At 42.7% G+C, this 13,733-nt stretch overlaps 1 protein-coding gene across 1 annotated transcript in view; it reads left to right on the forward strand.

The window, feature by feature from the left end:
- PARD3B (par-3 family cell polarity regulator beta) overlaps positions 1–13,733 on the forward strand; it is a 608,076-nt gene that overhangs the window by 189,938 nt on the left and 404,405 nt on the right. The window contains exons 7-10 of the mRNA XM_082225604.1: positions 2,320–2,445; positions 4,820–5,166; positions 6,306–6,445; positions 9,484–9,612. Of these exons, the coding sequence (XP_082081730.1) occupies positions 2,320–2,445; positions 4,820–5,166; positions 6,306–6,445; positions 9,484–9,612 (742 nt within the window). The remainder of the gene's footprint in view (positions 1–2,319; positions 2,446–4,819; positions 5,167–6,305; positions 6,446–9,483; positions 9,613–13,733) is intronic.

Genomic DNA, 13,733 nt, shown 5'->3' on the forward strand with positions numbered 1-13,733 from the left:
AGGCACTCGGAGTGGTTGTGACAACCGAGTTAGATGGGCAGGCAGGGTGGACATAATAAAATTATTAATATTAATCATGTTAAAATGATGGAAGTCCTATTGTGCATGGATTGAATACAACAATGCTTGATCAGTTACCTCTTGATCAATGCTTGATCAGTTACCTCTTCAAGCAAGGATGTCCCTTAAAGAATTGTCCAAAAAGCCTAAAAGGTAAAGGCAAAGGACCCCAGACAGTTAAATCCAGTCGTGGACGACTCTGGGGTTGCGGCGCTCATCTTGCTAATTTACTGGCCGAGGGAGCCGACATTTATCCGCAGACAGTTTTTCTGGGTAATGTGGCCAGCATGACTGAGCTGCTTCTGGCAAAACCAGAGCAGCGCACGGAAACACCGTTTACCTTCCCGCCGGAGTGGTACCTATTTATCTACTTGCACTGTTGTGCTTTCAAACTGCTAGGTTGGCAGGAGTAGGGACCGAGCAATGGGAGCTCACCCCGTCACGGGGATTCAAACCACCGACCTTCCCATCGGCAAGCCTTAGGCTCTGTGGTTTAGACCCCAGCATCACCTGCGATCCTTCCAAAAAGCCTACTCTGGATTCATTTATCTGTTCTTTAATATTTTTTTTGACAAATGCCGTGAGACCTGACTTGGCAAAGTTGCTTCTTTGAAAGGCAAGCAGAATGTTTGCATAACTGTCTTGAATGAAAGATTTCAGTGACATTTAGCTGAATTTACTACTATTTTTGCGGAACATTTGTATTTGAAACAAATTGAGCGTATTTACAAGTTTCGAATTGTATAGGTTATTTGGCTGTGAATAGATTTTAAATTGGACAAGGGAGGTCATTAAAGTTTTTTGAGCTCTTTACTCTTAATACTGAGAAGTATGTTGGGGAATTCTTTATGTTAATACTAAGAGGTTTTTTGACACACACACCCTGGCCAAATATTACAGATAAAAATAGTTGTTTAAGCGTTTGTGTCAACTTTTAAATTCTTTGAGTTAAGTTTTGGTACACAATCAACATCCTACTTCTGTCTTTTCACTTAATTGAAATAATTTAAATTATATATGTTTATACGTATATAAATGTTACACAGTAAAAGAGAGGAAATTAAAAATTTAAAAACACAATAAAACGATGTTAATGTTGAGACGCTACATAATAAAAACAAGGAAGTAATGGGTTTATGTTGCCAGAAAACACATAACACAATCCACATGTCTATATTCCACATCTCAAATAAGTATTTAAGACCAGAGGCTATCATATAAAACTATTGGGTTATTATGTTGGTTACAGTAGGCTTTGTATAACATGTAGTTTTGAAAATATCCTTGCTTCTGTTACTTTGTTTTATTCAAACCGTGATTAAGTTTACTTTTGATGTCTTATACTGCATTGAAGTGGAACTTCCTGGTGATAACCACACAAAAATTCATTTGAAACTTATCTTGAAAGAATTCAGAATCAGAGTATAAATGCAGAACAGATAAGTATAGCAGACATTCTTACTCAAAAAATAAACGCAAACAATTCATTTGAAACATTTCCTTAAATATTCAGAATTGGAGTATAAATGTAGAATAGACAAGTATTAACAGACAGTCTCACTAAAAAAATAAACAATCAACATTATCAAATGAGATGTTTTATGCGAAGTGATTCATAAATGAATTGAAATGAAGTACCGCATTTTTCGCTCTATAGGACACACTTTCTCCCCTCCAAAAATTAAGGGGAAATGTGTGTGCATCCTATGGAGTGACTGCAGGCTCCTTGGCTTCAGCGATAGCAATGCAAAGCCTCCAAAGCACAGAGGGAGCGCTCCCTCCGTGCTCCGGAGGCTTCGTGTTGCTTTCTCTGAAGCTGCCTGAAGCCTCCGAAGCACGGTAGGAACTCCTGCTGCGCTCCAGAGGCTTCAGGTTGCCATCACTTAAGGCAAAGGCAATGTGGGAGAGGGAGAGCTGCGCAGCACTCCTTCAGCCAAGCGGAAGGAGAAATGGAAGGGGCTCCGTTTCTCCTGCCGCTTCGCTGAAGGGGCGCTGCGCAGAGAGGGGGAGATTTTTTTTTTCTTGTTCTCCCCCTCTAAAACAAGGTGCATCCTATGGTCGGGTGCGTCCTATAGAGCGAAAAATACGGTAAATGATGAGAAAGGTAAGCTATACTAATTTACTGACATTTGGAAATGTCTGCTTTTCCTGATGTACCTGTTTCTTCCCCATTACTGGTAGTAGTTGCAAGCAGGACTTTAAAATTCAATACCTAATTTAGGTAACTCCAAATAATTTACTTTGCATTCCTACCCTCAGGATTCTAGGGCTTTATATCCGTGGCATTGAGGAGAACAGCCGAACTAAGAGGGATGGACTTTTACTTGAAAATGAGTGTATTGTGAAAATTAACGACACAGAACTTGCAGATAAAACCTTTGCACAGTGAGTTTTGCCGAATTGTTTTATTCTGTTAACCTGAGGAATTTATGCAGCGCACATCAATCCAGTCAGTTTTACAATGTTGGCTATGATTAAAATACTACAATTCTGCCTCGGAAGCTTATGAAGTAAAATAAAATAAAATAAAATAAAATTCTAGTAGCGTCACATTGGGGATAGAATATCTGATCTTCTGTTGCTGTAGAGACTGACTGTAAGTGGAATGTTTTATTAGCCTCTTGGGAAAGTGCTATTTAATAATCCAACTAAGAGACTCATATGGGACACGGGTAGCGCTGTGGGTTAAACCACAGAGCCTAGGACTTGCCGATCAGAAGGTCGGCGGTTCGAATCCCCGCGATGGGGTGAGCTCCCGTTGCTCGGTCCCTGCTCCTGCCAACCTAGCAGTTCGAAAGCACGTCAAAGTGCAAGCAGATAAATAGGTACTGCTCTGGCAGGAAGGTAAACGGCATTTCTGTGCGCTGCTCTGGTTCGCCAGAAGCGGCTTAGTCATGCTGGCTACATGACCCGGAAGCTGTACGCCGGCTCCCTCAGCCATTAAAGCGAGATGAGCGCCGCAACCCCAGAGTCAGTCATGACTGGACCTAATGGTCAGGAGTCCCTTTACCTTTACCTAAGAGACTCATAATCTGATCCCAGTTATAAAACATAAATAATTTCATCAATCTGGGTTGGGTTTTTTAAAATAACCCTTTTTGGGTAAGTTACCTATAGATCAGGGGTGCCATCAAGGAGGGGCTGAAGGCCTCCCCAAAAAAAATTATGAGGGAAATGGGCCCCCTCAATATTCCATGACAATGTGTACATGTCGTGCAACGTGCTGACGTCATGTGTGCAAGCTATGAGGCGTGTGCACAACACATCAACATGTTGTGCGCACTGGCACCTCAGTAATGGGGCAAGCCAGCACGCTTGCTATAGGTAGCTTAGTAGGTTAGATATTTATTTCTGATAGAATTTTTAGAATTTGTTAGATCTTTTCATTACTTTTTAAAGCATAGCCAGTTACTTTACTATTTTTTGTGTTCAAGGAATTTCTGCTGATTTATCTCCTATTATTATTATTATTATTATTATTTGCGGGTCTTATAATAATTAGGGATACAGCATTTACCAGAATTTTAGATTTTTAAAGAAGTGCTTTAAAATATTCCCCCCCCCCAATTATTCATGCAGTAGTTTTTGAAATTATAATGCTCATGTGTAAAAATGTAAAGTAATGTATTCATAAAACACATATTTGTTAAATATGGTGGATGGTGACATCCCAGAAGATATATATTCTACCGTAAGAAATATGATGAATCTACTTTTTCTCTTGCTTAGTGATCTGTGTATTGTTTCGAGCTCCTTTTTCTGTTTCTTGTATTTTTAACTTTGTTTTTTAAATAATTCCATGTGAACAAAAAAAGAAGACTCTCTCTCTCTCAACACACTCAAAAAGGAAAGCGTTTGCTGTGGTGAAGGATGTGTTTTGTGTAAAACTAAAATAGGTCTTTCTTTGGAACTACTGATTTTTATTCACATCAAAATGTTTAATTTTGTGTGTGTGTGTATGTATATGTGTGTATATTTATGTGTGTGTGTGTGTGTGTGTGTGTGTGTGTATGTGTATATGTATATGTTTGTGTGTGTATATATATATGTATATATGTATACACTGGTACCTCTGGTTAAGTACTTAATTCGTTCCGGAGGTGCGTTCTTAACCTGAAACTGTTCTTAACCTGAGGCACCACTTTAGCCAATGGGGCCTCCTGCTGCCACTGCGCTGCCACTGCACGATTTCTGTTCTCATCCTGAAGCAAAGTTCTTAACCCAAGGTACTATTTGTGGGTTAGCAGAGTCTGTAACCTGAAGCATATGTAACCTGAAGCGTATGTAACCTGAGGTACCACTGTATGTGTGTGTGTGTATGTATGTGTGTGTGTGTGTGTGTGTGTGTGTGAACACACAAGTTGCACACATAGTAGTACTTTGGGGAGTCATTGTGTTGCAGTGGATACAGTCCTGGGGTTTGTGTGGAAATCCCTGTTCCTCCCCTTGAGAACAATAGTTCCTTCTATCTCAGTGAGGAATGCTTATCTCACAGTTTTGAGCAGAAAATGAGGCTAGAGCTCTGTAAACTGAAGGGGGAAATGAAGTGCCATAAAAGTGGGAAATAACAAAGATTTTTGTCAAAGAAAGCCAACTGCAAAGTGACAACAATTTCTTACAAGAACGAAAAGGAACTCTTTGGAAAGGATCTTTAAAAGCCTTTTCCGGAAAGCAACTTCCAAGTTCTCTCTGTGTGTGTTTAGCATGGCTTACAATTTCCAGATCTTCATACGTTTCTCCTGTGTCTTGTTTCCTCAAGAGCGCAAGATATATTTCGGCTAGCCATGAAATACCAGACTATCGTCTTGGAAGTGGTTCCTCCGCACAGCCGTGAACAATATGAAAAGTCCGCCATCGCACCTTTATATCCAGCAGATAACGCGGAACATGTTTCAAGAGCAAAGGTTCCACCTCCCATCTATGCAAAGCCAATGACAAGGGAAGTGGACTTGTCCGGAACAAACCACTTGGAGTCGGGGGCGTATCCTGCCAAGAGTCCCAGCTTTTCAAGAGTTAGTAGGAAGCCATCATCACCCACCTTATCGCCCCTGATGGGTTTCGGCAGCAAGAAGAATGCAAAAAAGATAAGGATAGATCTCAAGAAAGGTCTGTTAAACCTCCCCCTGATGTTTTTTAAAATGACTTTCATATCTTGTAGCCACAGTACAGTGGAACCTTGGTTCTCAAACTTACTGTATTCTTCGCTCTATAAGACACAGTTTCCCCCTCTTAAAAAGTAAGGGGAAATGTGTGTGCGTCTTGTGGAGCGAATGCAGGCTGCAAGGCTAAGCCAGAAGCCAGAACAGCAAGAGGGAGCGCTGCACAGTGCTTCCTCTAGCTGTTCTGGCTTCTGGCTTAGCCATGTGAAGCCTCCGGAGGGCAACGGGGAGCCTTCATCCTGCTGCCCTGCGGAGGCTTCGTGCGGCTATCCCTGGCTTTTGTGGGAGGTGGGGGGAAAGCTAGGAGGCTTGTTTTTGCTGAAGCCAGGAGGGCAAGAGGGGATCGGTGCTCACTGATCCTGCTTGCTCTCCTGGCTTCAGGGATAGCCCCACAAAGCCTCCTGAGCGAAGAGTGATAAGCTCTCCCTCTTAGTTCAGGAGGCTTTGCATTGCTTTTTTATTTCTTGTTTTCCTCCCCTAAAAACTAGGTGCCTCTTATGGTCCAGTGCGTCTAATAGAGTAGAAAATACGGTGATCCATTCCGGAAGTCCGTTCCAAAACCAAAGCGTTCCAAAACCAAGGCGCACTTTCCCATAGAAAGTAATGCAAAAGGGATTAATCCGTTCCAAACTTTTAAAAACAATCCCTAAAACAGAAATTTCAAATGAATTTTACGATCGAATGAGACCGTTGATCCATAAAACGAAAGCAATAAACAATGTACTTCAGTCACACAATCAATCAATCAGTAGCTGAACTGGGTTCCACACAGTCACAAAAACAAACAAAAAAGCCGCAAAAACACAAAATAAATAGCAGAAAGAGACAGACTTCAGTGTAACACTCAAAACAGAATTGTGGCATTCAAAATGGAAGTGTATCACCCAAATCAGAGCATGTCCAGCTTCTGAAGAAAATTCGCAAACTGGAACACTTTCTTCCAGGTTTGCAATGTTTGGGTTCCAAGTTGTTTGAGTACTAAGGCGTTTGAGAACCAAGGTACCGCTGTATTTGTGCTCATACTTGATTAAGGTGCTGCAAAAGTAGTGTGAGATTCATATATTTTTGTGTGTGTCTTCACTTTAGGCCCTGAAGGACTTGGTTTCACTGTGGTTACCAGAGACTCCTCAGTACATGGGCCGGGTCCTATATTTGTGAAAAGCATTTTACCTCGTGGCGCAGCAGTTAAAGATGGCCGCTTGCAGTCGGGAGACAGAATACTGGAGGTTTGGAAAATGTTCATTTGCAGCTCACCACAAAAAAAAGTTATTTTTTAGTGGGTTTAAGTGCAGTGGATCATTTTTTTAAAAAATCAGTCGATATTACTACTTGGAGTAGATCCATTGAAGTAAATGGACGTGATGAGCTTAGGTCCATTAATTTCAATGGGTAAACTCTGCGTAGAGTCTTGTGATAATAGGGTACCAGGTGTGTGATGAAGGGGAACTTTCTCATTCACTCAAAGCACACCAGTTGATACATTCTCTTCTAATTCTTAATTTAGAAGAATTAAGAATTAATTCTTGCTTGTTAGCCGCCCTGTGCCTGAGCCCGGCCATGGCTGGGGAGGGTGGGGTATAAATAAAAAATATTATTATTATTATTATTATTTGAGGGCTATGGAATCTAATGCCTGAGGACTAGTAAGATTTAGGTTTCCATACAGCTTGGGGTCGGGGCTGGGTTGTTGTTCAAGGAACACAAAAGTCTCATTGGGGTACATGAAATTAGTTGTGTGGCTACCAGTTTCATGAACCTGAATTTATGTGCCTGTATTGGAAGTGCTCTTTACTGGTTTTATTTCTTCACTTTAAATCTTCCAGACAGTTACTGCATAAAATGTAGGGGCCCTTTTCTCCCAGAAGCCAGTAAAACCTGCTCTCACTCCATGTTTTAATACCTTTCTCTACAAAGTGCTTGCAAATTAGAGCGCCAGCCCTAAGACCTTAACATTGCCGTTTTCATAGCAGCCACAAGAAAGATGTCAAGATACTTCAGCAAACAATCCTGTTCAATTTAAGCCATGGGTAGGCAAACTAAGGCCCAGGAGCCGGATCAGGCCCAATCGCCTTCTCAATCCGGCCTGAGGACGGTCTGGGAATCAGCATGTTTTTCCATGAGTAGGATGTGTCCTTTTATTTAAAATGCATCTCTGGGTTATTTGTGGGGCATAGGAATTCGTTCATTTCCACCCCCAAAAAAATATAGTCCGGCCCCCCACAAGGTCTGAGGGACAGTGGACCTGCTGAAAAAGTTTGCTGACCCCGGTCTAAGCTACGCTGGTGAGAATTGCCAGACAGTTTGCAAAACTCTGGGGAGTTGTTATGCGTTCCCCTTGTTATGTGGTAGGGACCTGTTGTTCCCTGTTGTACCTTCTAAGTTAGACCAATTTCATTTTGGTCAGAAGGCCCCCTTGTGTACATGTGTGTGTAAGCAACCAACCAAGACTGCACACATAAGGTACAGGTGTCCTCCCCACTTAGGCACAATCGACTCGCACGTGACCACATATACGTGTAGTTAAATAATTCAATAATTTGTATACCTGAAGGAGCGTCTCCGCCCCTATCGTTCAGCCCGGACACTGAGATCCAGCGCCGAGGGCCTTCTGGCGGTTCCCTCATTGCGAAAAGTGAGGTTATAGGGAACCAGGCAGAGGGCCTTCTCGGTAGTGGCACCCGCCCTGTGGAACGCCCTCCCTTCAGATGTGAAGGAAATAAGCAGCTATCCTATCTTTAAAAGACATCTGAAGGCAGCCCTGTTTAGGGAAGTTTTTAATATTTAACGCTGTATTGTTTTTAATACTTGATTGGGAGCCACCCAGAGTGGCTGGGGAAACTCAGCCAGATGGGCGGGGTATAAATAATAAATTATTATTACTATTATTATTATTATTCAAACTGGAAATGGAGGGAGCAGGGGCGGAGAAAGGGGGGCAGTGGGGGCAGTTCGCCCCAGGTGGACATCAGTGAGCACAGGCTTTGTTTACGCTGCTCAGTCTCCCTGCGCAGTTCATGCGCAGAATAGTGCAGCAACAGTGCCTGCCCCAAAGCTTTGAAATATTTAGGATACATAATTTTGGGTATGGGTTGAAGAGAGAGCAGTAGAGAAGGTGTCTAAATGGCAGAGATGACCGGCAGAATCCGAGACCAGGGAAGAGAGACAGCGGAAGAAGACTGGAAGAAATTTAAGGACTATCTTAGGAAACATTGTAAAATTATTGAATGTTAGAATGACGTGGGTTTAGAAATTAAGTGGTTTCTAGCTGTAATGATTAAGTAAAAAGAAAAGAAAGGTTAAACATTTAAATGGATAATAAGGGAGAGGATTTGCTGAATTAATAATTGGAAATTGGAATACAGAAAGGGGAGGTATGAGGAAGTCGGGGAAGTAAGTTACAGGAAAATAAGGGATTGAAATTATACTTGTTTTTGTTTCTTTGTTTGTATTAATGTCTTGTTTGTTATTATATAATCTGTGAAACTTCAATAATTTATTTTTTTTTAAAAAAAGAGAAGGTGTCTAAACGGAGTTTAGAGGGTCTCCCACATTGCACAATTTCACTTATGCATGCGAGGGCCTGGAATATAAACCCCGCAGAAGTAGCGGGACTCCTGTACTTGATGTTACTTCATCATAACCACCTGAGTTTAGTAAGACCTCTTCCAAGTGTATCACACACACACAAGCCAAGTTCTTTTTTCCCTTTTTCCCTCCCCCTTCATTCTCTTATTTACATTTTATACATTCTTTTTATTGATTGATTGATTTTGACAAAGTAATAATCATAAATAAATAAGACCACTGAGACCATTCCATTGTAACTACCCAACCTCCCAAAATTTCAACACCTCTTTCGATGGTTTGATCCCTTTCCGTGTTAATAGTACAAATTCTACAAACACTTTTCCTATCTCCTAAAAAATCATTTCTCCTGCATATTCCCCGTCTTACCTTAATGGCACATGTTAATTTATCAACAAACCAAGTTCTGATCCAGTGAAGGCTAAGTGGTGCACTGAATTCTGCAATGCACACACACTTAGGAGGTTGCAGTGATGCAAGGCAAAAGAAAATATTCTGTGCTGTTCTGGGCTAGATCCAGACATCCATTAATTCAACAGCCAGTGAGGATGTAACGCTTGCACCCAACACTGTTAATAGGACAGACTGCACTCATAAAGTTTCAGTAAGATATATTTCAAAACCTTCTGGTTAATTCCTCTTTTTCCCCCACCTAACTGTGTTCATCTGAATCTTTTAGGTGAATGGCAGAGACATCACTGGCAGAACCCAGGAGGAGCTTGTCAGTATGCTGAGGAGCACAAAGCAAGGAGAGATCGTTTCCCTCACCATTGCTCGCCAGGAGGAAAGTTTTCTGCCCAGAGAACTGGTAATAGTCTTTGCATAGCAGATTCCACAGGAGAAATATTTCGGTTAATCAGATGGCTGGCATGGGAAATCTTAATTTGAGAAGTCAGTATTTCTTACGACGTCAGCAACTTGATGCCACAAAGCCCGTAACAGTTAGATTTTAACTTACTACATACTAGAAAAGGTATAATCAGCACAACCAACAAGATACATGCATGAATTAAGCTGTATCTAAAAACAGAGGGTGAAATCTAGTGGGATATTGATGGGGAGGAGATTTTGTGTGTGCAGGGAGTGGGGGGGGGAGAGGAAACCATTACACAAGTGGATTTTCATTGTGCAGGTGGGCGGAAATCATTAGCTATCTCCCAGAGAATGACTAAAACTATATTATCCTTCATAAAGAAAAAAGAAATTAATCTGAAGCACAATTTCAAAGCTGGACATTTATGCCTTGTGAAATTACCATTCTAATGATGATGGTTAATAGCGAGTTTCTCTGTCGTCCGGGGTGATGACAAAATACATGGCAGTGTACTTTAGTAATATAAATCTCCTCAATTAAATGAGTCCAGACAATTTATTTCATTTATCTGACCCTTCCTTCAAGGACAAGAGAGTGCAAACCCTGCAAAGTTAGGTTGGCATCTTTGATATTGACAGCTCTGAGTTCAGCCTAGTTGACAAGAGATTTGAAGCTGGGTTCCCCCCTGTCCTAATGCCACATTCTGGCCACTGCAACATACTGGGTAGTATTCAACAAAGTTTTGCTCAGAGTAGACCCATTGGAATTAATGATGGGCCTAACTTGTTTGTGTGTGTGCCATATTAGTCATATTGATTTTTATGCTGTTGGGGGGATAGATCATTGTCTTGTGCTGTATATGTTTTGTTATTTTGCAGGACTGATGTCTAAAAGGGGTGGGTTTTGGGGCATTCCCACCACATGTGGAGGTATGTGCCTGTAGAGGTGCAGCCTCTCCAGCATTTAGGTGACATGGTGTTAGGTACCATCTATATACAATGATAATAATAATAATTTTTATTTATACCCCGCCCTCCCCAGCCAAGGCCGGGCTCAGAGCAGCTTACAAGCAATAATAAAAACAAGTTGAATGATTACAACTTAAAAACAAAATTAAAATACAAGATTAAAATATTGAAACATTAAAATATTAAAATGTAGCCTCATCACAGGAGGAGAAGGAAAGGAAAAAAGAAAGAGAGGGAATCAAATTGGCTCCAAGCCAAAGGCCAGGTGGAACAACTCTGTCTTACAGGCCCTGCGGAAAGAAATCAGATCCTGCAGGGCCCTGGTCTCGTGACGCAGAGCGTTCCACCAGGCTGGAGCCAGAGTTGAAAAGGCCCTGGCTCTGGTTGAAGCTACTCTAACTTCCTTAGGGCCCGGGACCATAAATAAGTTTCAAAGTGAGTTCCCCTGTTTCGGCTGAGATGGATTTAAAAGGTGTTTTAGACCACTGCTTAGACCATTGGGTAGGGTTTATTTCGTAACCTATGTCATGCTCTCATTGGTCATTGTGGTGAGGGGGTTTGTAGGATCTTGGAGTAGTATTTTAGCCTCTAGACATTTTAAAGTGATTTTTAAAAGTATCTTAAATATTTAATAGTTTCTTAGTCACCAATTTGGCAACAATATATTGCTGAATGATACTACAAAATTAGAGGATTGTTTAATTTTAAAATATCTTTTTACCAAAGAAATGCATAAAGAGGGGTTTTCAATATATAGAAGGTACTTTTCTGGAATATATATCTGTTGTCACAGAAACAAATGTAACCTCTCTGGTCCCCTCCCTGTTATCTTGATGGATGTGTCTACTTTGTTATTTTTTAACTCAAAATCCAGTAGGATAAAGGAAGGACAGAACTTCCTGCCTTTGTCTATTTTTCTCCTCTTGGAAGAAAAGAAAAACTGCCTTTGTTTTCTGGCTCCAAGAACTTACTTTTCATTTCATCAAGAACTTTATTTTAACTCGGTGTTGCACCTTCTAGCTTCACGTAATGCAGAAATGACCACCCTGAGTCTGTGGTTCCCCACATTTCCCCCTTTTGTTTACTTTTAGCACTCTTATCGTTGCTGGCTGGCTGTTTTGGCAATGAGAACCCACCGTTGGCTGGTCGGCTGGTCAGTTGGTTGGCCGGCATACAGGAAAGCCCTAACGTAGGTCGAATTGTTGAGAAGTGACCCCCTTATCTTTTCACAGCTTCTGCCGCTGCTTCCTGAACACTTGTGTCTAGATAAGGCTACAGGCAGTAAGTGTGCCGAGCTGTGTGGGTTTTGGGAGTGAAGCTTTCGTTTGTCGTTTGCTGGCTCGAATATTATTGCAGGGCTTTTAGCATCATTTATAATGTCCCATATTGTCAATTTTCCCATTCAAAAGCTTTCCTTGAGAGAGGGAAGGATGCGCAGGTTGATAGGCCTCATAGCAAGGATAATATATGAATTTTAATGCATACTGTTTCGGTAGGTCACTCCCCAACTACATGACACTGTGTGTTCAGTAGTCGACTGGCTGAAACAATGGCTTGCTTGATTTTGAGAATGTGTTTTCAAACTTGTGCCATCTGAAACGAGTCTGTCTAAAGCTTCTCCCCTCTGGAAAAAAGCAAACCGTTGCCAATGCTACTCTTTGGTTTTCTTCCTTAAATATTACATTATTATTTCCCTTGCCTACCCCGGAACTAATATAAACCTTTACAAAAGAAGCCAATGACAAGTCCTAGTTTACAGGAGGTCACTTGTGGATTCTGTTGAATAGCTTTCTGTCTCCTGGAGTACGACTTGGTCTGGTGTATAGTTATGGTGGACAGCGGTGGAGCAAGATGATTGGGTGCCTGGGGCGGCGCTCGTGCCCTGTTCCAAGGGGCACAGCCAGCCGCCCACAGGGTGGGGCAAGCTGGGGCAGGAGGATCCATGGGGCCTCCGAGGAGTCTGCCTACCTCCTCCCACTCAGCCACCCTACATCTGAGGGCCTGAAGGGTCCTCACCTGTGCTGGATCCTCAGGTGCAGGCACCAGCTGAGTCTGCTCTAGCTCCTGAGGTGATGGAGAACCCATTGCCTGCAGGTGCTCCACTCCCAGCCCTGTCAGGGGAAAGTGAGGTTGCCTCTGGGTCCAGTAACCCTCCAGCTTCTCCTGAGCTGCAGAGGCTCAGGGCAGAGAGGCGGAAGGAACTAAGTTCCCACAGGAGGAGTGCTCGCCTCCAGGCTAGGAGAGGCGAGTCAGCTGAGGATCGTGGCCGCCCTATGCCTCGGGGCAGATAAAAGCCAGCCAGCCCCAGTCCCAAGTTGCGGGAGCAACATTGTTGGTTGCTAGTTCCTGCCCGAACCCTGTCCTGCTTTCCTGCTTGAGCTCCTGACCTGCCCTGGCTCCCTGCTTGCAAGCCTGTTCCTGACCTCACCCGACTCCCTGCCCTGCACCCAGCTTCAGCTACTACGGACTGCCTCCGCGTTGCATCTTTGACCACGGACCGTACTTGGACCTCACCTCTCGGGTAACCCATGGGACCAGCACAGGCGGACTGCAGGCCCCGCAGTGAGTGACACCAGGATCTGTGTAGGAGCGACTGTGCAAGTTTTCCCCAATACAGCCTCTTGTAGTCATGGTTGAGTCCTAGAATTTCATGTGTAGCATGCAATGGGAAAACAAGGGTGGACAAAAACTCCCTTGGCCCCAATTTAGGGGAAACCAGCAGTTTGGGCCCCTTGGACAGAGACTTCCCTTATTAGACTGCATCCATATGGCTGCAGCACGGCAGTCCCAACTTTTTGTAGTTAATGTAGCTCCAGAGAATGTGTTGCAGGGACCACAGGAGGAAAACAACCACCAGTCCAGAGTTCCATTCTTGTGTCGGCCTTCTGTTTAAGAGTACTATATGAAATATTGCAATCACAAGGTCATAATTTGCAGTTTTCCTGGGCATCTGCCAAACACCTGTAGCAATTCATCTCCCGCTGACCCTGAAACAATTTGGGTGACCCACAGTTCTTAAGTATGTGTGCATAAGGCCGATACCAATTCTAGTCTCGGACGGGGGTTTCTGAAAGCAGCCTGAATTTGCCATATGTTTTTATGACTCTTCTTGCTCCTGGCAAGGTATAGGATATAATGGCTGTTGAT

Source organism: Podarcis vaucheri, assembly GCF_965113315.1.
Source record: "Podarcis vaucheri genome assembly, chromosome: 1".
NCBI classification, from domain to species: domain Eukaryota; kingdom Metazoa; phylum Chordata; class Lepidosauria; order Squamata; family Lacertidae; genus Podarcis; species Podarcis vaucheri.